Source organism: Neodiprion virginianus, chromosome 1 (genome assembly GCF_021901495.1).
Source record: "Neodiprion virginianus isolate iyNeoVirg1 chromosome 1, iyNeoVirg1.1, whole genome shotgun sequence".
Taxonomy (NCBI): domain Eukaryota; kingdom Metazoa; phylum Arthropoda; class Insecta; order Hymenoptera; family Diprionidae; genus Neodiprion; species Neodiprion virginianus.
Window position 1 is genome coordinate 23520741 of NC_060877.1, and position 25178 is coordinate 23545918.

The following is a 25178-nucleotide window of genomic DNA, read 5'->3' on the forward strand; positions in this document are numbered from 1 at the left end:
TGATGGTCAATGCGTATGTAACAACGAATCGTGGACTGATGTGAATTCGGATAAACATATGCGTATAAAAATGTGACTGGATTGCATGATGCGAGTGAAAAGTGTACGAATGCTTGCAGAATAAATCTCAGTTTCCTTTGGGAACGAATCGCGAGTTCTCGGAGTGCCACGGGTTCGATCTTTTCGTGCGTCCAAATTTAGCCGAACTTGAGAGAATCTTAAGGTCGTCGTATCGCGTACTATCTCAGTCACGAAACATTGTCGGGGATGAATTAACGCCCGTACAGAAATTTCGTATGGAAAGATTTGGTACGACGTTAGAATCAGCCGGTCGCGTGATGCGTGAAATAAACGGTGTTCAGAGCTCTTCGTGACTCGATTCAACGACGATTCGAACGGAAATAGATCGGAATTGAGCGGAAACTTTTGATTGCGCAAGTTCTCAATTCCGTTCGATTCGTTCCAGGCAACCTTTGATTCGTTTCTGTTCTCGAAAGGGATGGTAAAGAAAGAAAAGAAAGAAACATAAAAAATTGACGCGACCGTCCGTGGCAGCCAAAGTAACGTTCGAAGTATCGAAACCGGGTATCATAAGTGCGGACAGTGTTCCACCGTCAGCCAGCACATACTTATCGATGGCGTTGTCATGGTTGTTCTGGGTGCTGTCAACCTCGGTGATAGTGACCTCGGCGTTCTGGTCGTGACTCTCCCTACGCTTCGTGGTTTTCTTCACTTTACGAACTTTACGCTCCGTCGTGGTGTACACTACACTGTTGTCTACATCCGCCATTTCTGTCGAACTTAATAGTGCCTCGATTGAAGGTTGGGCACGGAAAGATTTCTCGTCGTAGAGATAAACTCTAGGCAAAATAAGACGGATAGTCGGCGAGGGTGACGGCTGAAGAGACGAGGGTGAACAAACTTCTTGACGACGACTTGAGAAATCGAGGGTTCGAGACGGTCGTCCGGACAGTACCGCGACCCAATAGAGTTTGCGAACTGACTGAAATCTAGGACCCAATCCCTGGCCGTCTCATCATAACCGGGACGCTATTTTCGGCTTCCCGACGACTCCAGAAACCCGCGCGCTTCCCCTTCTCGTGGACGCGGCTGCAGTGTGCCGGGTGCAACTTTTCTATACGCCTCGCGATATCTTTCGCAAAACATACCTTAGCCGAATACGCGTCGAATACTTTGATCGTTGTACGTTATTTTCGTATCCAACGCTTATACAAGCGCCGGTCGGCCCGACGTACATTCGCGCATTGTTAATTTCGGATTACAGAATCGCCTCTAACTCCGCATTGTAAAGGAATTTACTCGCGATTCTCACCGTGAAAACTGTACGGAAAATTTACCGCACGTATCGCACCTTTGTATACTTTACTTGCAGGATTATGGATTATATATACAGAGGTTTTTAGTCCGAAGCCAAATTTAATGATTCGTATTTAATTTAGAAGAATTCTTGGAAACAGATAAAATATCTCGATTCTTTTTCCATAAATACCAATTTTAAGGCGTAAAGCCAATTATACGATATGTTTTAAAAAATTAATTCAACCATCCAAAGACTCTCGATATTTAAATTGCACAAATTTCTCTTGATTCTTTGCATGGGAAAAAAAATATATATATATATTTCGTGAACGAGTAACACATTCGCTTGATTGAAATACAGCTCACTCCATTGAAATACTATAAGATAGTTGAATCCAATAAATTTACTCTGACCAATCAACTCTTAACTCGTTCAGTATGTTCGATTTGACAAGCGAAACATATTTAGACGAAGCCAGTTGGATATAACTTCCGATCTCCGTAATGATAACATTTTTTTTTTCATCCAGTCAAACAAATCATGATCGATTCAATTATAGATTAATTGGTAGAAATATGTATATAATCTATTTGATTAATCAGTACTTCCCTCGGTACTTGAGTGGAATGAGGTGCATGCGAATCAACCTAATGGGTAACCAGCTCTTCGGAATATGTTTTCGTTCAGCGGGCAGAAATACTTTCAGAGAAACTATTTTTGTAGAACTTGAGTTAGTTTTTAACACAGCCTTTTCGGTACATCAGTTGCCTGTACAGCCTCTTGGATAAAAAGCCACGATCTATGAAACATCATCGTGTGCACTGTTTGTATAAACGGTGTACAGTTAGCATCATTCGTTGAAAACCTTTGACATTCGATATGACTACTTGAGAATGTATGTACATATGGTACAAGCATCCAATTATTTCGCTCTCACGTTTTCACGTTGTAAGAAATATACCACAAAGAGAAAAAAAAGAAAAAACTGTATATTCCTGAACAGAAATGGCAGGTTGGACTGTTCCAGTTACCACCAATGTACCAACAATTGCAGTATTATTCCAGCAAATTTCAAAAGTCAGGCGTGATTCGTACTTTGCGACATAACTTTTACTGCAGCAATCGCCTCTAGCTACGAGAGGAGAAATCTCGGAGATCTTGACTTTTATGCCACTGTACCTATGCCACGGGTATACTGACGATAAAACGGACAAGTAAACGACAGTAATGTTGCCACGTTTTGAAATAAGTTCTCGGATAAACGCCGGTTCTCCGAAATTATTCATTTTTCAACCGTGTAACGTTCCCTTGATTGTGCTGCAAAATATCTGTATGCCCAAAGCGTTCTTGCCCGGTAATATTCACGTTTGATATTTCTCGTAAATTGAGCTCCACATACACGGTGGTATAAGATGGAAGCGAAAGGGTGCGGCAAACTTTGTTGCAAGTTGTAACGGTGAAGTGTTTCGGATTCCACTGCTCTGTAAGCATAACCTCTCAGCATGCGTTTCTATTTCGGGTGTCTGTCCGCTGTTGCTATCAACGAAACGGAATACACACCGCCGTAAATGCCTACATTACATTCGTTACATTTGCACTTCACCTTCAACCAGATTCAACGAACCTCAGTTTGCCATTTACGTTTTTTCTTCCACGAACCTTCTTGGACGACCTGTTTTTGATTATAAACAACACAATCGTACAATCCGCACGTCGACATTTTACCTTTACATTATACCCACGCCTATGTATATTGTATTCGTTAAATTGATGCATTAGGCGGCTGTGGGAGTAACTCAGCCTTGAATGACGTGAAAATGGCCTTACGAGTAAGAGGAAATTTGGACAAGAATTTGAATTCAACGAGACTAAAAGACGAAAAGCGTACATGCTCTCCGAACAGAAATGCCTGCTTAGTCCAAATGTAAACTTGAACACCTTTCAACCCATAAAAACTCCATAGATAGATATAAGGCAATTAGAAGGGAATGCGTTTCGATTTATAAAATGAAACCTGGTTCAAACCGAATGGAAGAAGAAACGTCAAAATCTCATGCGAGGATTTGAGAACGATTTCATCAACCTCGTATTTTGTTTATACAGATTAGTATCAAAGAATTATGTAACACATTCGGCAATAGCTGTGAGTAAGAAAAAAGAATTTCTTTGATAAGAAAAATTCACAAAGCACTCATCTCTGTAGGGTAGCGTGAAATATGTGAGTGCTTAAATAAAGACGACGCCTCACCAATCCGGGTTATACGCTGAACGATAAATCGTGAGAAACCCGATACCCACGAAATGAGTATTCCGACTGTAGAACGTATCTACGAACTCTCTGCGTGAAAATTGAAAAAGCTTTGACCCGTCTCCTCTGAATAGACCTGCATAAAAATTGAGTCATGCGAAGAATTGTATTTGCAACTAGATCTGCACTCGGTTACGGTACGAGACGAAATCATAATCATCTGCAGACTTGCCAGCCGTTGCCGAGTTATTTTTACCAATCCTCGTGAATCGACCGGTGTGAAGATTGGGGAAGGGAAATTCTTTGCGCACCGTACCAAATCTTGTTTAGCTGGATTATCAAACGAGAGGTAAGATTTTTATCTTATTATTCTTCGTGCGTTGTGACGTCCCGACGGTAAGTTTTGCCGGCGAGAGACTTCGCTGTGCATCGGTGTTCGATTTTCAACGTTTTTTCGACACCTTATGTACCTGACATTAGTCTTCTTCGTCAAGCGACGCCTACGAGTCATTATCCAATATCCGCGAGTGACACGAAAAGGCGTTCCGATATTCTGTCTCGTTTTTTCATCATCGTTTCCATCGACTATCGACACATCGCGCGGCTCCGCCAAGCCACTCAGAAAGTCTTGAGGACGAGAAGATCGTTTTGACACGGTGCCAAGCAGGTGGTTCCGGAGAAGACATTCGACTAACCGAATAACCGACGGCGGAGGCGTCGCCGAGAAAAATAGAATGGTGAAATAAATAAAGAATCGGCCGACACGGGTTATGTGGGCCGGATTTTTCCACACATCACCAATGACGCCTGTTTCCCCGGATAACGAAACCTTCTAGAACGATGGAATAAAATTATTACGTTTCTTTCCTCTTCGAAGTTCGCCGTCGCTTCACCGAAATAGCCGCGTCGCCGAGAAAAACAACGACTCTAATATTGAATTTCTCGTTCTTTCCAATCCCCCCTTCAACATCATCCATTGAATATTTTATCAGCCAGAATGAATCTCTCGTCGCTTTCCCCCCCCCCCCCCCCCCCCCCCATTGCGAATTCATGGATCGATTCGATCGTAAGTAGAAACGGCGAATATTCGATCTTCCAATTCGCGACTGAAGCTGCTGCTCCTACAGATTTTGGTAAATCTTTACGAAAGTTCCGACTTGCCACCGACTGGCGGAATGTTAAAGTGAGACTCGGTAACCACGAAAATATTGCGGAGGAAGGCAGGAGCTGACGTTTGATATTTTGGGAGACCCCACGCTCAGCACACGGCACCAACAACGCCGGTGTAGAGATGGAAGAGTCAGCCGATGAGGCACACGCGAATGTAAAACACGTTTTGTAATATCACGCTTTAACGTTGAGTCCGTTTTAATAAATCTATCTGTTTACTTTGCTTTTTATTCTTGTCCGTGAAATTACAACGGTTAATCAAACGGCAAATTTCAAAGTCTGTTACGAGTCGGTTCTCGATCTAGAAAGCCCGATTTAAATCCGAGTTACATAAGAATATGTAATTTGAACTGTGTCTGGACGAGAGATTTCAATTTCCCTATCAAAATACATCGTAAAAATATTATACTATCAAACGAGTGTCTCTGCCAGATAATAAAGCATTCCCGGCATAAATGAAAAATGGATCTATCTGTCTCTGACTCAGAGTTGATGTTTTTTTTAATTTTTTAAACGATAAAAGCTCAAAGAATGATCTACATTCCGGGCAGAAGTATGGCCTCTTGTTTTAGGGAAATAGGAATCCTCTGTCATCGCCCGGTGGTTAGGGTAGGTCGGGTAAAAATAAGACCAAACAAATTGTTGCGCAACGTTTCGTTACATTTCAACGGAACGATAGACAGGAAATGGGACCGGTAAGATCAGCTCCTTGGCTTCCAATTTTACCCGGTTTCTTCAAAACTGTTAATTAGCCTGAAGCGTTAGACGAACGCCACCGCGAGGGGTTTGAAATAAAATTACCCAAAAAGCCTTGTCCGAGCCGGTATCAGGAACGGTGTATTCTATGGGATCAGGGAAGTTTGATCCGTCCTCCGCGTCTTTGAACTCTTCGTCAATGAGTTCATCGAGCATTTCCGATTGCGTTTTGAAGGTGGACGGACGTTTCGCGTCGTTTCTCTGAGTGCTCGAACTCCCGGAGTTCTTCCTCGAGTCTTCATCTTGACTCCTGCTCTCGCTTCTGTCCGTCTCCAGAAGTAAGCTTTTCACCTTCTCGTAGTCATCCACGTTGGCGTCTTCGAAGCTGGACACTCTGATCGGCTGTTTTAAATTCCGAGGCTTTTCTACGGACGGTGCAAGCGTCTTCGTAACAACAATGTTCGCGCAATCTTCCTTCGAGTTCCGAACTGACCCGTTGAATCTCCTCTGTTTAAACGACTTTTTTCGCCAATTACCCATCGCCGAAATGTCTCGTCGACTTTCGGACAAACCCGTCGCAATTCCACTGTAATCCTCCGCATTTTCGTCCTCCGAAATGTATTCCTCAAAGCTAGTTTGAACTTGGACGGAAACGCTTTGCCTGCTTTCCGACCTCGACGTGTTCGTCGCCTCGTCGCACTTGGAATCGAAGTCGGTCGTCTGTACGGATATGTCAGATTTACGTCTTTCCGGCTCTCGGACTTTCTTAAATTTCTTCGCATTCAAAGTCTCCGCGGACTTGCTTATCTCCGCATTTTTGGATTTCAGCCGCGTTGCCTTTCGCACGATCGTTGTCCCCAAAGATTTTGATGACTTCGGTACGTTTAAACTACTACCCGCAACTTCCTGGTAATCACTCACTTCCTTCAACTTTCCATCGCCGTCCACGTGTTCTTTCCAAATCTCAGACGACTTGGACAAGTTTTCAGTGTCATTGACGGACGTCGAGCTTTCCAAGGCCCTTGCAACGTCCGACGAATGCTTCGAAACGCTTTCCACATCGTTGACAGATTTCTGGAGTGAAGCGCTCGAACGTGTCACCTTGATGTCACCCAAGGACGATCGTCCGGACTGACTGGCGACCGATGAATTATCGATCGAGTTCCTAGTCGGTACTTCGTTCCCCGAATCATCATCAAACGAGTTTTTCCTCTCACTTGACGTAGACGACGACGAAGGTGATCTAGACTTTCTCCAGGCATCCTCAGTCGAATTTTCAAATGGAATAGGGGTGGGAATTCTTTCGTACTTTTTCGTTGTTGGAGTCGGTATCAGATTCAGGTTCTCCAATATCGAATTGATCTCCTGATCCTCTCGACACGATATACCGTCTTGATGTCTCTCCCTGAAATCGTGCTCGGCATTCTGGTTTCCGTAGTAGGGCTGAAAGTCGGGATTCCATTCGTCTTTGGCTTCGTATTCGTTCAGACTGAGCCTAGAGTCCGGCCTAGAATTGCCCAAAATGTCGCCAGTGCTGCAGTCGGAAAGTGTGCTCTCGTCAAAGTGCCGGTCCAGGGTCCGCAGCTCACCCTTGACCTTGATACTGTACTCGTGAAGGTTTTCCAACTTGTGCCTGACACCTCTTGGCAATCCTACCCCACGACGGTGGCTGTAAGTGCATAGCGAATTGACGGAGCTGTGTCTCTCCGATGTTTCCGAGTGATAGGACAGGCAAGGTGCTGCCGGACCCAACGACGGTGTCAAACCGTCCGAAACGTGACGGAGACAAGCAAGGAGTTCAAGAACTCCAACGCAGCCGATCAAAACGGACATGAGCAGCCCCATTTCACTGGCAATCAGCGATCAGCCTTTGACATCGTCCCTTCGGGGAGAAGAAGAATCGAGGAGAAGGAATTATTTTGGCACGATCGACTGCATTTTTACAATATGCAACGGACGTTCCAGCTCAGGAAAATCGAGCAGAGTCGAATAGGATTTCTTAGAGATATGCCGTCCGGCTGTAGGCGGACCGGTGTGGGTCGGATGATTTATCTATTCGTCCTATTTTCGTTTGGTGTTTCGTTGACTATTCCAATTGGAGGGGGCACCGAATCCAGTCGAGGATGACGCCGTGTCCGACCGTACGACCGTTCGGATGTTCAGTCGTCCTGAGACACCTGGAGGCGATAGAGGTTCTCGCATTTGATTCCTCCTTGATATTCTCGACACGTATTTTAGGCATCGATTGTTGCTGTTGATGAACAGCACTAATTACTTTGGCAAGGGTTTCGGTCACCGACACTGTTGATCGAGGGCCGCTTTTCGTATATTTCAACGTTTCCCCGATACTTCTCGCAGATACGATCGCGCGTATGAAACGCCCACCGAATAAGAAGATTTACAACAAGCATCAAGTATACGATAATTTACGATCGTTACCAGGCATCGTTTACGGGGTCACAACTGGATCCTCGGGCACCCGCGGCGGCGTTGATGCTTAAAATCGCGAGTCATCGGCTTCCGTCACAAAGTTACATAATTCCATATCAACCCCCGCACTTGATCATCGCGCACCCCGCTCCCAACCCTTGTCCTGTCAATATCGAGATAGACCATTATCCATCCTGACTGAGGGCGGCTAGTACACTGCTTTATTTTATGCGAGTAAAGACCGGGCGAGAATACCGTTTGGCGGTTTTGCTGGTTCGTCGCTTCACCACGCGACAGCTAATGTCTAAAGTTAGCTCCGAGTCCCTGGACGCGCATCGTGTCCTTAATGTACTCATCGATGGCAACGTAATAATCTTTCGGTGTCTTTGCTTGGCTCGTTTACGCGCCTTGGCACCAGCCAAATCGGGCCTCGTTTAACGGCCAAATCAAGGTATAAGGTCGCTGCGCCGCAACACCTGTCGATGTTCCTTTCGGATGACCAAAACCGGCGCCGAGCCGATCAATCGGGACCGAAGATCGATGGCTTCTTTCCGATGATACGTTCAAAGCCGTCGCATCGTACGATTCAGGATATTTTCATTCATCGGGAAATTTGGAATAGCACTGTTTATTTTTTTAATCCGCTGCGCGATAAAGCAAATTTTGATTATCGTTACAGCGCTAAGAACAGTACGCCTCGTCTCGTGCGGTTTTATTTCGGTAGTAAATTTATTGTTATTCGGGTTACCTCATCCATCTGACGTCACGAGAATCTTTGATACTCGGTTTTGCGCGCGGTGCAATTCTGGACGCGGTCCAAGAATTATCAAAACTTACTTCGTACGCCTAGGGCCTATTGAACTTCGATAGATTATTTTTATACCCACTCGAGTTGTCGGCTGTTGTGGAGAGAGAAAAATTTCAAAAATAGTTATAAAAATTATAGAAAATATGAGTCACCTGGCGAGGACTTCTCTCGTGTTTTACGAAGGACGCGCACTGACGACTGTATTTACGATCATCCGTTACAGGCTCGAAGCAGCGAACATCACGGATCAATTTTTCAAAGCACCAGCGAAAGTATTTTAATCCAGAATCAACTCGTATGTTGTGTTGAATCTCAGTTTCCGCGCAATAATGCGAGAAGGCGTTTTCAACTGCGGGTGTTTTGGAAACAAGCTCGAAATGTCAGCAGCGAAAATAAATTTTCACTCATCGCGTCTTATCGCAACTGAACAAAAACATTTTTCAACCTTTGCCTGTGCTCCTTAACGTCGTTGCGGAATAATTTATAATATCAATGACACGTTCATCGTTATAAATAAAGTTATACTACGTGTCCGTAACCACGGACAGCTATCCATTTTACACTTTCTATCTATTTATTTACTTTGCTTTGTTTTATTTCTCTTCCTCGATTAGCCTGTGAGAACACTTCACTTTAAATTCCTGCAGAATATAGAACGATCCAAAATTAGCTTACGCTAGATGGTCGAGCTTTTTCCATGCTAGTAGTAAGCTGCATCAAAGATGCCAAGAAACCTTGTTGCACCTTGATCACTTATTACCGCGCATTAATTCTTCCGAAACTTCCAAATTTCTATGCAAAAATCTTCATGACAATCTAATTCAGCTCGCAATTACGTTGAACAATTTTACAATAATATTCGACAGTGCTGTCAACATTGAATAATCAACCGTATTAAGAAAACGAGCATCATAAATCGTATCGGAATATCGTACACGTACGTACAAGTTATGGATGTTTCGATAAATCATGACTATTGTTACAGTGTTATTATACCCCCTGTGGTGTAAGTTTGACGTAACACCTCGGAACACGATAGGAGAGATTAATATCTCGAGGCAGTAAAATCCTGCTATTACTGTCATGTTATGAGATCTCCTCAACGTTCTTATGACGTAAAACGAAGCAAAGCTCCGCTGCAAATCAATGCCATTTGACAGTTACGGGTTAAACCATATAAAAGTTGGAAATTTATTAATCAAACCTTCCGCGTTACTGAGACTGTAATTTGTTAGATACGTTTCGTTGTATAATTAAAATGCTGCTATCACACATACGCCATGCGACACTGAAAAAAGTTTCAGTTTAAAAATGTCGTACGAGGCTCGAGCGGATAGTTTGCTCTGAATTTTTCACACGACCGAACCGTCAACAGGCATGTCAAGTTTGCCAATTCTTGGCACATGATCCGTACAGGAATCAGGCATTGACATTCCGTCGTTGTGGATGATATAGACGAAGGTCCCATTTCCTTCCCAACGATGAATTAAATCTGCATCGACATTCGTAATGTAAATATAACAATTGCCTTCACCCGGCAAGAGGTTATCTCTCTTGTTAAAGACGAGAAACAATCAAGTATGCAAGGCATAAAATGCACGCTGCAATTCGCCCACTGACGAATCTCCGACGTCGATGATACGGTGAGACGACAGCTCGAGGCGAGGATCATTATATATAATTGGTTGTAAACAAGAGTGTTTTGCATTTTACTGCCAAAGGTCCAATTAAACCGTGATCGGAATTAGCCAGAGGCTCGTTACGCCGGTGTGTTCTTTAAGACTCTCCGATCTCGGGCAAAACGGAACAATGCCAAAGAGTTATTTTTGCCAGTGACCAAACCTTGCTGCTTAGTTACTTCTTGGTCGTTCAGCCCACAGCCAATATAATATACGATGCCACGGTCAACTGCATCGCCCTGCACCCATTGAATACGCCCATACTTGGATCCGCAGCTCTCGCAATTTTCGAATCATCCCCTTCCAACTCGTCAGGCATACAATTAACGATCTCCGTTATATACGGCAGTAAATAGTGATCTCAGCGATGGAATGGCGAGGGTAATTTCCCGACGGAAAAAGTTACGAACACTGGAGAAGAAGACGAGGAATGCACACCTTCGGAGGAAATCATTTTTCAGAGAACAGACACTTCCGACAATTAGAATTTGGTAAAAATATGTTGTTCTAATTAACGTCAAACCAGCGAGACTTGTGGTGGGACAATTTTTCAATTTACATTCCCGTCTGCAGGTATGAAAAGAAAATTTAACGTAGACAGTGATCGATGGGAAAATTGCTGTCAAAAATTAGATCATAATGATATTCCAACCACATATCACCAGCTTGAGACGTATGCACAGGGACTTAAGAAAAAGAGAATGAGACACTTAAACCGACACTACAGCCGCTTGTTTTCATGCCTGCAGTCTTTAACTACCAACAATTTACTGGAGATTTATGTCAAATGTATAATGATCGAAACTGTAAGAGAAAAGCCACGAGGTCTCTGCAATTTTCTGTCGCACAGTATCCCAGATTACAAACACGCCTGTAATTACCAGCTACTTGAACTTTGTACCTGTTCATGCTGTTTGCCTCCGCTATTCGAATTTTTGTTCGCGGTTTTTTTTTTTTTTTGCATGATTGAAATTTGCGACTCAATAAATCAGCCTTACTATTTGTAACCTCCGTATTATCGTAGAGAAATAAATTCAGTTGTAACAAAAAAAGAGTTCTTTAAGTAACACTGGTTTGGTCGAAAGCGAAACGATTCTGTAGAATTTATTGCGACCAACAAATCTCAAGAGTTCACCATCAACGTTCCCGTCTGTATACTTTACCGCAGGACTTTTTAAACGGACGAAAATCTGCGAGAATCACCATTGTTTGAGAATTTATTTAAAACACGCATCACTGAAACCGTGACTGCAATGAACAATGAATCATCCTCTTTTAAAAAGTTTTCTGGCGAATTAATTCGAGTCGCATGGGATACTCGCGAAAGGGGGGGGGGGGGAGGTGCGAAAATTGTTTTCCTTTTTCCTCGTCTGGTGCAGGTTTTCCTTTCCGTTAGCTGCGCATTGGCAATGTCTCGCGAGTCCAAAAATGGGTCGACCACCCGATGACGTTGCTACCAACACAATCTCAATCGTGGTTCCGTATATCGGGTGTCTACGCACGCGCAGGTCAATTATACCCGGACCAGGCGACCACCAGGAGTCGCTGGTATCCACCAGACGACGTTAAGAATTCTTTAGGAACTTCATGCACGGATCTCATCCTCGTGAGTTTTTCTCTGTGTTCACAGTCGCCACGTTTCCACCCAGATTCCTTTCCGAATCATCGCAGCCAAATCCCGCACCGATAGACTGTTATTCCTATATGTAGGGTACCTATAGGGTTTCTGGCAACAGGAAATGGTCAAGTGCAAAGACCCGGTGAAAATGCACACGGCATTCGAGACACTCCACCTTTTGTCTCCTCGTCAGCATTCTTGAAATTATTCCCAGGTCGTTGGTTTTAATCGCTCTTCTACAATTACATTCATCAGCCATATTCGTTCCAATTAAACATGAGATACAGGCGTTAGCAGTGATTTATAAGTATAATATGGACGATTTTTGAGTTTTTCGGATTCAGCAAATTGAAAAGACAGTTTTACCGGGCTATTCCGAAAGCTCGTGTGAAATGATCGTGTAGAAAATAACGAACGCTGATCCTGGATTTCGTAACCAATTAACGATACATCGAATCGTTGTATCCGATCGTTGTTTCAAACGATAAGAAACTCCTTTCGTTACCTGCTCTTGAAAGTAATTTTCCACAAAAAATGTAAATTACTGTTCAAGGTTTAGTTGAAAAAATTAAGCTCGACTGTTCGTTCACTTTATCAACAATACCTACAATTAGAAATCTCTTCAATCGTTCCTGGCATCTTAGACCGGTATAACAAACAAGGATGTCGTAACCCGTGCAAAGCGTTAGAAAATTTGAGAACAACTAGTGTAACAGCAATTTGACGTTTGAGTTTATGAAATCGGTGAGAAAAGAAATTGCTACACGTACAAGAGTTGTTCGGTGCCAAATTAATTACTTTGGGCAAGTGACCAAGACTTTAACAACGAAGGTATCGAAGGTAGGGAAGGTTGGTAGACGAGAGAAAAGTTGTAGATAGACAGAGAGAGAGAGAGAGAGAGAGAGAATCGCTTGGTCCAGTAAGACATTTTCGACCTAGATTCGTCCATTCATCTTGCCGTTGCAAAATCGCCCGCTAGGCTATTTCCAAGATTTCTTCCCAGTATCTCTTTCAACCTTCCTATAGCCACCAGTCTACTCTTCGTTGGTTCACCGTCGTTTACGTAGCCGATCCGTGTCGGGCCGCGTGCAAAATCTCTCGGCATTCCTACAACCACGCCGTTTATACCAATCCACGACGGCAAGTGTTGCATGTGTTCGTGCGATTCTCAGCATTTGCAGAAACGTACGAAGATGTAGAGAGACACGTTTGCCGAATGTAAATAGGCAAGATTTGCGAAGACGCGTCGCGACGCCCTACCGCGTGCTAATCCACCGTCGTGAATTCTCGTTAGTGGTCCGAAGCGACGCCGGCTTGTGTTGGACTCTTACGCGTTACGCTTAGCTAATTCTTGCCATCCGAAAAACCCGACTTCCGGCACTCTGACTTTAATTACCCAATTTTCCCCCTCGTACTTTCTTTCATCTACGATACAGATTCGTCCGAGGAGATTAACGTCGGGCTTTGACCAGTCTTCAAACGTTCAAAGTCTCTTATTTGCCAAGAGTCTGGGCCTTGTTATCGCGTAATGCGAAACAAACGACTGAATCGCTTAATGATCGGCACAGAGCGTTATTGTTTGCCAGAAGGTCCGGCTCAGCTGAGCTATTTCTAATTTCCGTGGAATTCCGCACTTCGCGTAATTAGCAACGTCGCGGTAAAGAACAGATTTTTCATTACAACGCGTGCGAGAAGAGACAGAATTTTCGCCACTTGTCTGTCAAGGAATGGCTTGCATAATTTCATGTAAACATATTTCGGTGTTTTATTCTCAGACAGGCAGACTACTTCACTAATTCGCATTTACGTAACCGAATGAACAATTTCAGACGTGAAATAGTTATTTTGAATTTTGTCATGGCCACAAAAAATTGCGTACAAATTATGATTAAAAGATTATTTGTAAAAATATGCCTTTTCAGGCAAAATTCAAATCTAATAACTGAGAACTCTCCGAACGAGCAACGAACCATATTTCAGGTTACGTAGCTTCCGGTCTTTGGTGAAGTTTCAAACTGTCTACCTACAAATCACCATGTTGAGTATAAAATAAACCGAAGATTGCACGCTGGTTAGAAAAGGAACGTTGAGCTATAATTCGTAGCGAAATGAAAAAATTATATTCCCGTAAAAAAAAAAAAAAAAAACATTCCACCAATTTTATACCGCGTTAAAATTGAGACGACGAAAGAAATCTCATCCGCAACGTTTTAAGATATTCTGTACTGATAATTGGCAGTAATTCGAGTCTCGAATATCAAAGAAATTCTCCACTTTAATTGTAGAGAAAATCAGCGTGGTATTTCATATGATTTGCGGATCGTTTCACACGTCGACCGAACGGCGAGGAAAATTTAAATAAAACACACTGTGCCATCGCGAGTCGGAACCGTTAAAAATAGAAGTCGGACGGCGATGATTTCTTGGGGAAATTCAAGAAGAATATTTTACGTCTCTATCCAATGTTGTAACGGATTAGACATTACGTAAGTGTTTCGGATCTCGCTAGGCGGTATAAAAGCCAAGAAGCTCGAAGTCGTGTCATAGAATGCTGTGCCGCCTCCGGGAGCGCAGACAAGTTGAGAGTAACAAGTAGTTGGCACTAGGGTTGAAAATACTCATTTCCGTCTTTCGTTCTCTGCTAATTTTTCGACGAAAACGAATTCAGTTCTCTCTCTCTCTCTCTCTCTCTCTCTCTCTCTCTCTCTCTCTCTCTCTCTCTCTCTCTCTCTTTCTCTCATATCGTATTCGTAAGTCTGAATATAAGTGTTTCTTTCACACCGTACTTACCGAACCTCAGTACCCAAGCCTTTTCGGGTGAAAAATCCAATATTTATTTACTCTGTTCTATTTTTGGCACCAAAAACGAGGAGCTAAGATTTTAGATTCTCCGAGCCAGAGACGCGCGGTTGTGTAACTCGAATATAAAGAACGACAAGAAGAACCAGAGAGAGGAAATAGAGAAGACGAGGAAACCGGAACACGTTGCTAATATTTCACTATGGCTAATTGTTTTTCTATTGCGGAATCAGATCCGAGTCGATGATGAGCAACGATTGGTAGGTTGATTGGCTCTTACAAAGGACATGGAACCGAATGCAAACTGATTCTGTACTGACAGTATACCCGTGCTGGGAGATTTAACGTTGGAAATAGATACCACCCTTTAGAATAATCACCTGCGAGAGGAATTCTTTCTCATTTCACGCAAATTTATTAAACAATCATTTCCACAAACTCGAGCTTCGTTCTACAGAAATAAAGAGTCGACGAATCTCATGTACGTGATTTTTTCTGTCTCATAATTTTTTTTCTCTTCAAATTTTGCAACGAACAAAGTGCAGTCTACGCGATAAGCTATATTATACATGCACGCGCAAAATGGAGAGAAGACTAGAGAAAAATGAAGAGCAGTATACTTGTTCCGGGTGATTAAATAAGAAAATTACGCACGTGCACACGAGACTTTGCGAAATGAGTATCGTTCGTTGTTTTGTTTTAAAATCCAAGACGAGAGCTGCCAAGACCGTGAGCCAGGGAAATTCCACACCGATGTACCAAATTCTCGTAAATTGAATAAACGGATGAGAACGAACGAAACATTATCAAGTAGTATCTTGAATTGTAAAAAACTCGACTAGATTAGAAACCGCGATCTGAACGCAGCTGCATCCCTAGTACATACCTAAATCCGATAAAACGTGTAAATGTAGTTAGAGTTTTGATGCAAATTCTCTCGGGTTTCTCTGGTGCAATAATCTGCAAGGCAAAATTATCCTCCGTCTTGAGCACGTCGTTATTTTGGTATTTCTAAATAAAGCCTGACGCGACCCAGTTCCTCTTGCCTCTTCCACCCCGTTTTCTTCACCTCTCGCATAAGCTGCAATCTCGAATCCAACATCGCGATTAATAACCGCTCTGACATTTTGTTTCGTCCTTCCATCGGCAATTTCACTCCGGACGTATGTTAAGGGTGGCGCAGGATCTTCCGGTCTCTAATCTTTCGAACACGAGGCTCAAGTTAAGCCGAAAGTCGTTCTGCTCGTACCCAAAGCAATTTAGGGAAAACGGCTTTTTTATGTGACATTTCGCACGCGCCGTTTCGAGCTGGCATTTCGATATTATTCGACGTCACGTTGAGGCTCGAACCGTCACGGAAAAAAGACGCGTCAGTGACGAGACTACGTCATGAAAAAATATACTCCCGTAAGATGTACCGCCCTTTCCAATCTAAATTTAAATACTGCAGTACGTCGTTTGTGTTTCAGCTTTACAAACTAGAGGGTGGCTCTGAAACGCCTCGAGTTTGTTCTGGGCGTTTGGAATTCACTAAAGGCTAAATTGGACGTCACTTAATGTGCAGTTCACGGATCGTTCGGTTTAGCGAATTAACGATTGTCTTATTCAAAAATAGAAGAATGGAAAGAAACAACAAAAAATTTCACTCCAGAAGCACAGCTTAACCAATTTAATTGTGCGTTGTGTCGATAAATCTGTTTGTTCAAGTTCGTATAGTTTATTTATAACCCATATAAGCATGGGTATATTGGCAAGTTATACTTCAATGAAAATCAATCTGCCTGACCGATTCCAGAATCGCATGTGAGCAAATTCACGAATTATGGACACACGATCCGGAGCCAAAATGTCGATTTTTCTGCAATTTCAATATCTTCTAGTACGATGTACCGAGACAAAAAAATTCTACATATTTCAAACCTTCGGCTTTTACGATTTCGAAGAATATACGATTATGAAATCCGTTTTAACATTTTATAGCTTTTTTCCTCAAAAAGCCGATTTTGTTCAACGTTTTCTAGCTTCCGTCGCACAGGTTGACATTTTTACCTAAAAGCTTGCGGTTTTGTACATGAAAAAAATTTGTGTTTCCGGTAGGTGTTCGAAATAGGATCAGGTGGGCTGTAATAATTTTTCGGATTTTTCGTAGTCATTTTTGATTCAACAAGAAAATTGTATATTTTTGTAATCACGCCGTCCCCATTCGAATAGATTTTGAGATTGAAAAATGTGTTTTTGTAAAAAATTAATCAACGTATTTCTTCGACGTCGTCAAGCCTAGATGTTTGAAACTTGTAGAATTTTTGCGTCAGAGTACATACACCGAAATATCAAAATTGCAGAGAAATTGAAATTTTTTAGCCCCGAATCGTGGGTCGAAAATTAGTGGACTTGCCCACATAAATTGAATGCGGAGAATTTTTGGCTCGATAATGAGACAATAGTCCATTGAAGGTTGAAATTGGATTCTAACGTTCACGGACGATGCGTTGTCAATCGATTCCAAACGCCGCCGTTGAAACAAGAGTCATTGTTCAAGTTTTCTAGAGCTGTGTGATAACGTTTCTGTTACAGTATAGCAGTGATCGCGCGGATCGAAACCTTGACACATGTTAAAAGTTGCGGATTGAATTGGGTTTAAGTTCTTTCAAGGATGAAATCGGTGACGAATTTTTTCAGAATTCAAAATGACGTGGCGAGAAGAAGAATAAAACTTCATCTTCAAATATAAAATAATAAACCGGAAAACTAAAGACGTCAACAATAGTTTGACACGTCGTTTCTTTTGAGCCATTCGACTCCAAGTCCTATTGTCAGGTATTTTCACGAATTTACAAAGTTACGACCAAAGATCTAGATGATTCATCTTTTCTGTCTAACGATCGATATGGCATTAAATGTTCTGTATTTAGGCTCAATTCTAAATAAATATAAAAGAACAAACCTCAAGATTGTATTTGTGGACTCGGTTGAAAAATGAAAACTGGATTAGTTTCAGAATAGCACCTTTCAATCGGCCATTGATAATAGTTCAATTTCTCTTTGACACACGGCACGACGGATCAAAGATTCAAGACAAAGAATATCAAGAGACTTGCATCTCGATCAACTGGAATGTTCGATTTAGGTATATGGATAAGAGACCTGTGGTCGAAATAATTTAAATTCTTATCAATACTTATTTTAAGTTATTATCAGAATTGCATATAGAGCAGTAAAAATATAAAGTACCTGAATGTGTGTGACGGAAAGTACTTCGACTTTCTCTACGACTTCCGGAGTTCCGAATTGAAATGAAATTCGATGTTAAATATGTCTGTAGTTTTCGGTACGATGTTGGAAGCTCAACTAGCTGCTGATATTCAAAAACGTTATAGATATAGGAAAAATCCCCTACTAACTATCCAGCCGAACAGAACCGTGTGAGCGTGTAAATTCCCATAAGTCAGTCAGATGGTAGAGATTTTAGATCCGGATGTTACGCATATGTATATTTTTGCCTCGGGAAAATCTATGATTAGAACTCGGAACACGTGGATTATTAAAATGTATCGATTCAGCAACAGTTACGTTTTATTGTTCGCTAAAAAATTTATCTTATTTCTTACATATAATATATACTGTTTTTTTTTTTGGCAGAGAATTATCAAACACTAGCGGCTGCTCACCCCCCCCCCCCCCCCCCCGCAGTTACAACAAAAATTCCAAAATATGCACGAAGCTTGTATCGTTTCAAAATTATTAATTTATGAAAGTGCTGATTAAGGATGCAGAATTTGCAATATAAACAGGTGGGGATTATATTCATTTAGAGATGAGCTTGGTGTTATCGTATTTGACTTCATATTAGGAATTAAAAATGAACCCTATTTCTTTACAGATTTGACATCGTCTTCATTCAAGGTGCTCAACGCTCTTCAACATTCCGATGTGGTGACGAATAGTCTGCAATTTATCGACTAGTTTTTTTTTACAACATGTTGATAGGTAACATAATTACCTGAATCGCCAACGTATTATGCCGAACGTAATTAAATAAAAATCTGTTCAAACTATACTTTTTATGTACAGTAATGTTCGTTAATGCATTCCCCTTACGGCTACCTTGTTTTCGGTCCGAAACAAAATGCGAATTCGGTTCTACAAAAATTATGTGACAATGACTTCCATTCTCTCACGTCAACCTCATCGCCAGTCATTGTCACATAATTCGTATAGAATTGAACTCGCATTTTATTTCTGACCGAAAACAAGGTAGCCGGAAAAAAAGACATTAATAAATACTACGGAGCATACGGTAATATTCATTAATGACTTCCTCTTTAGATTACTATACATACGGTGAAATGCATAAATATCTTAACTTTCCGGCTAACTTGTCTTCGATCCGAAACAAAACGCGACTTGGATTCTATACAGGTTATGTGGCAATGCATTCATTTTCTCTCGTCAGCTGGATCGCCAATCATTTTCACATAATTCGTATAGAAATGAACTCGTATTTTGTTTTGGATCGAAGACAAGTAAGCCAGAATGTCAAGTCGTTTATGCATTTTACTGCACATACATAATCAAGTTCCCAACATACGTAAAAGCAAATGTTTAAACAACGATTGTACGTATGTACGCAAATCCGATTGATGAATCAACATATTTACTATGCGGTAAAGACAAGTTTTACTTTTCAAAGTTCGATCCTGGCAACGATTTAGAATATCGTTGCGTTGCGAGTATCCTGCCAGGTGACAACGTATAAAGTTGCGATGAATAAAAGTGAAAAAAAAAAAAAGAAAGAACATTTCAAGTTTGCAGCAAACATGACGCCCGCCTTGAAATTGTATATTTGGGTCAATGCATGGTTCAGATTCCGTAACGTGGTCGTCGTCTCGTCTCTGTGCCGTTCTGTGCACTGTATATAATGTATATACACAGGATTATAGGTATACAGAAGCAATGCCATTCCATAAAAATCGCTTACGAAACGAGGTGGTGAGCCTTCGAAAGAAATCAGGCCTTATATCGCGGTCTCAACTCCTTCTAGGGACAATGTAAAAACAAGGTGTACGGTACACGTATGTTTATACACTCTTAACCCGTGACCTATTCATTCATACAATACATCTGCAATCTCACGACCGTCTGACAGTAGCGCTCGTTTCGTGAAACGAAAAGCTCTCGAACTATGTTATCCCACTCGTATGGCAATTTGGAAGAAAACGATTACTTAGTGCAAAGAGGATCGGAAGAATATCAACGAATAGTGTTCACACACAATTCATTCGCTTTTGAAACGACTGTGAAATAATAAACAAATTTATTACCAACTAAATATATTATTGAAAAACTGCCGAATGTTATTGGCAGAGTGCTTTTTCGCGTGTGGTAAGGTAAAGATTTGTCGAGTAGCTAGAGAGTTAAGCTTTCGAGCTTTTGGTGGTAAGGATTGCCCCTTTTGAGCTTGCCGTCGGTAAAACAGGAAGTCCGCAAATGAATGTACACCAGTCGGTAATGTCGGACGTTTCATTTCTGCGTACCAGCGGAAGCGTTTCACGACGATCGTACCGAAGAACCACTTGTTGATTTCGATGCTGTCTCTTTGTTATTTGGCAATGAATGAAAAATGAAGCTGATACTAGTCGCTTCCGTCGATTATCAGACTAATTCTTTGATTCTACGCACAGCGCAGCTCCGAGTTTTGCAGGTCCACAGAACCAGTAACTCTCTGTGATTTCAATGACTGGATTATACAAGCAAAAATTGACCTACCTCATCACAGGCTGCGCATCTTCCTTTTAATTGTTCGGCGTAATGTCTTTCGCAATAAATTGCATCGTTGTAAACACAATAGGCAAGGTCGACGAGCAACTCCTTGCACTGGACGCATTGGAAGCAAGCCGGATGATAGAGCTCTCCTAGTTTTCCAGCCGAGACTCCAAGGGTTCCGTATTTCAAACTCTCGTTACAGCCAGCGCATTGCTGAAATATGTATTAACATTAGTAGAGACTAAAGGCGACAGCGATTGAAATTCATGACCGAAAACAATACACGTAACATATAAATATAAGCTGTGTAAATTATATTATAAGAGAAATCATCGAAAAGACGATTCAATTACGTCAATAATATTTTGTAGCTAACCATCAGTTGTCGTTTGGGAAACTTTTTGAAGTTGATTAGTGCTGCGCAAATTACGTTTTCCTCGAGGAAGCTATAGAAGTTCACTTTACAAACAAAATTTTTCTTGTTGTTTTTTCGTTTTTATAACCGACGATAAGTATTTCCGAACCATGATTTTGTACTCTCGTAATCGAGGGAAAGTTGTTCGACACGCAAGACTTGTATACTAAGGGCGTCAAGTATCAATAAATAATAATCTTTGCGAGGAAGCTTGATGGACGAGTGACGATAAACGGTATGTACGCAATCTTGCCAACCTTCGTTCATTTGTGAACCGCCGCGCCGTGACGTTGGTATAATAATCTTTATGTCAGTACTAAAAGCTTCTAAAAAGCGCAAAAATTTGACCTCTCCAATATCTTGGATCTAGGCTTCTAAGTTTAACCGTGTATCATATTCACCTCACAAAGACGAATAGCTCTATGTATATGCTTGGAATCTACGTCAAGGTTATCGAGGTACAATTTTTGCCGACAACTGTCAATTCCGAATTTATAAACATTACTGAAAAATTATTCCTCTCAATGTCACCATATTTTTTTAATTACACGTAAAAAAAAAAAAAAAAAATACGATAGCTATTTATTGTCTGATTGAAAAATAAGTTTCATTAATACAAGTGAAAAAGTTCTTACGCAAATTACGCTGTACGTTTACCGTGGTAGAAAAAAAAGGGGGATTGCGATATTGCAGCACACCGTCAAATACGACTTATTGACGGTTTGTTATTGTCCCACATCAAGCGTCTTCGACGATCAAGTTTAGAGTCTTGCACAAGTACGGCGGAAACGTTATTTAACGTAACCGTAACAGCTCGTAAAATTTCCTAACAGCCCAAAAGCTTTCAAGATCATCCGTGCATCTTGCGGGGTTATTTGTTTTCTTTTAATCATGCGGAATTTCCGCCTTCAGGCAGTAAAAGCTCATTGTACTTGCGAAGCAACGATAAAATGCGAGCAAAGAAATACTATAGCAAAATTTTTATACCCAGGCAAAGAGGTTCTTTTCATGTTTAAATCTACTCGTTAAACAATCAGCTTAAGTATCTGGGTACATACATTTTAAATATAATATACACGTATATCAATCGGACTGAATTAACGGCAGATAATAACAAAAGTCGATTCCATTACAGTCTCGATTTCTTAGGAAATTGGCATGAAATCACAAGAACCGAGTATATAAAACAATTCAATTCTCGGAGATAAGGATGAAAATAATTCGTTGAGTATACGCTATTTGTTTTCCGAAAAAAATCGTTCTTCGCATTCATTTTAGCAGGCAGTACAGCAATTTGTATTGACTGTATACACTGAGAGAAATTTTAAGTTCCGGTTACCGCTCAGTCCTCAACTATTTTCATTTTTTACCACAATCGAAAAATATAGTTCTAGGCACAAAATAAAAATTAGTTTTCTAGCTATTACCGGAAAGTCTAGTATTTCTTACTATTCTTTCTCATTACGATCACTGTTACTATATTTTCTTGTAACTGTTGGGAAAATTTAATGCTTGCATGTGCAACAATAAATTGATGTTGAAGCCTTACTTAACTAAAAAAGTAGAGTAAACCGAATAAACTGATTTTGCGTTGCAATTGCCAAAAAAGGATCGACAATATCGCAAAATGATATCGATGATGATCGACTTTTTTCCGCGTTTTTCGCAACATACAGAGAATAAATATGTGATTGATCTAGCCCAAAAATGCTTGTATCGAATTCCAAAAAATTAGACAAAAAGGTAACATAACTGTCAACATTTTCTGAGAATTTGCGATTTTTTAGCTGATGATTACGGCAGCGGTAAAAAAAACGATTAAAAATCCCGAAAAACCAATGTTTTTCTTATGGTAAAAAGTAAGGCTTCCTAGGCGTGGGTAAATATGGAGGGAAAATTTTTTAAAAATTCGGACATTTTTCTTTTAATTACTTGGAACCAATTTGGGGGGTAAGACCATTAAAACTCGATTCTGCTCTTCTTAAGGACAGGTCTAAGAGGAGGTGTTGAATGATGTCGAACTAAATTTCCTGCTTTTTTCTCACGCATATAACCATCGAAGAGTCGAATCCTCTCAGTTTTGATCTACGTAAATAATGGATTCTAACTATTTTTCACACATTTCGTCCATCCGACCATCTAGCTCTGCTTACGTTACCAATTAGCTAATTTTATACGTGAAATTCAGGTCCAACTTTTAACCAACAGCTGCTCGAAACGGTTTCGATTTGTTTTCTCCATTAGTGCGGCGACTACTTACAGCGCCTTTTTCGAGGACATCTTGAACGGTCCCAATGTCGAGTGCGATCTCATTTCTGGCGGCCATAAAGTCGTCCGCACTCATGTGATGCTCCGTGGCTAAATGTCGGCAGTAGGCCTTGGCCAGGTCCTGTTTAGGCAGCTGAATAGCCAGCTGACGATCTCTGTAACGTTCGCCAGGAGTCCCTAATCTCGGCACAGACATCGCGGGGAGCATGGAGAAGTATTCCTCGACCTGAAAATCATAATCGTATATGTAGGTATTTTATGAAACCATGCTGACATAAGATTTTTGGATTTATAATACCGTTCATTGAGAATATCTAAATTTATATGCGTAAACGACAAGATTTCGTACCAATATATACGGGGCATTCCATGGCATCTCGATCAAGATTCTACGTCGATGTCTTAGATTGGCTTTGTAATTTTTTCTACGAATGCATATGACGTAAAACGCAATCGCAACCCAGCGTATTGGAAGTATAATTTAAAAGCTTGAAAATAAACCCAACTTTCTGAAATCTGAGAAAAAAAAAATCAGAAAAATCAGAGAATGGAGATTTTATAACTTCAAAATATGAATAAGAAAGGTGAAAAAAAAAAAAAAAAGATTATTACTGGATTGCATTTTTGGCATAAGAATGAACGTAAAAGCTCATTATAATATGTCTCTGAATAGATGTTTTTCGGCCCATATTATAATTAGCTTTTATGTTCATTCTTATGTCAACAATGAAATCCAATAACAATAATTTCTTTTTTTCATTTTTTTACTCATCCTTTGAAGTTATGAAATCTCGATCTTCTAATAGGTGTCAAAAATTTTGTTATATTTATAAGAGTTTTTAGAAAGTGGTTTTTTTTTTTCAAGTTATTCAATCATATTTCAGATACGCTAGGTCGAAGAGTTCTGAAAAAATTACGATTGCGTTTTTCGTCATGTACTTTTATACAAAAAATTACAGATCCAATCTGAGACATCGACGTAGAATTTTGATCGAGATGTCATGGAATGCCCCACATATACGTACATACATGTATATAGGCAACTTCCGCTGTTTCTTCCAGGCTTTCGACAGCTCGAGAATTTCGATTAAAAATCAACGACATGAGAAGCGTGTATATAAAGAGCCTAATGTCTCATTTCCGGTGACCAATAGCGCGATTTGTATATATAACATTAGTCCAACATGAAATACGGGCTCCTTGACACACACGCTTGATCGTTTCTCTCTAGTCTAAAACCGTTCCAACTGTCAAGATCGAAACGGCAGCTGCGGACGATTTAAAATTAGGATTCATTTTCTAAAGAAGTTGTCAATTATGGACACTTGTTTATATAAATCGCTTTAAGCATAAACTAACGATCACGCGGAACATAATTTGAAAACTTCGCTATAGCTCGATTTAGAAAAAGTTTGAAGGTTTGAAGTTCTTTTATGGAGAATAAAATAAAAAATCAGTACTTTGAAATGAAGGCATTGATGAACTTTGTTTTGATCCGTCTGTAGGTGCTTACGTACAATGATTGTTATTCGTATCTAATTCCTCTACATCTGACAAAACTTAAAACCTTCGATTTTTCAACAGGAACAAAACGAGAATAGCAAAAATGTAATAATCATCTGTATTTATTCCACAAAGTATTGATCAAGGCTTCTTCCTACATAAAAGTAAGCCGAGATAGAAGTTAGCGATAACATTAACATGACGAAACGTTGAAAAACATGAGTATTCTTAAATTTCAAAGTGGTTTTGAAGAAGTTAAGTTTGCAAAATATTAGTATATTTTGCTTCGTAACGTTACCCTGACTTTCAGACAATTCATATGATAGTTCCTCTGAACAACGACTTTTCCTCACAAAAATTCATTGCTAAATTACAGTTACGAGCTTTACTCGCAAAAGTTGAGATGCCTCCTCGATAAAAAATGAAAAATATCATGGCACAAGTACATGCGGTGATATTT

At 40.7% G+C, this 25178-nt stretch overlaps 1 protein-coding gene and 1 long non-coding RNA gene across 13 annotated transcripts in view; one reads left to right on the forward strand and one right to left on the reverse strand.

Annotated features, from left to right (window-relative positions):
• Positions 1 to 25178, reverse strand: part of LOC124307472 (four and a half LIM domains protein 2) — a 141493-nt gene that overhangs the window by 22641 nt on the left and 93674 nt on the right. For 8 of the 12 annotated variants that reach the window (XM_046769177.1, XM_046769214.1, XM_046769224.1 and 5 more), the window contains 2 exons: positions 23208 to 23441; positions 20536 to 20745 (listed from right to left, as the gene is read on the reverse strand). In XM_046769177.1, coding sequence (XP_046625133.1) covers positions 20536 to 20745; positions 23208 to 23441 — 444 coding nt within the window. Of the gene's footprint in view, positions 1 to 629; positions 1025 to 5540; positions 7864 to 8825; positions 8978 to 20535; positions 20746 to 23207; positions 23442 to 25178 lie in introns of those variants that run through there. The other 4 variants (XM_046769281.1, XM_046769143.1, XM_046769234.1 and 1 more) reach the window with 4 other exon arrangements.
• On the forward strand, positions 16794 to 19253 carry LOC124307578 (uncharacterized). The gene is made up of 4 exons (XR_006908837.1): positions 16794 to 17586; positions 17762 to 17896; positions 18409 to 18560; positions 18650 to 19253. It is a non-coding gene; the product is annotated as an uncharacterized LOC124307578 (long non-coding RNA).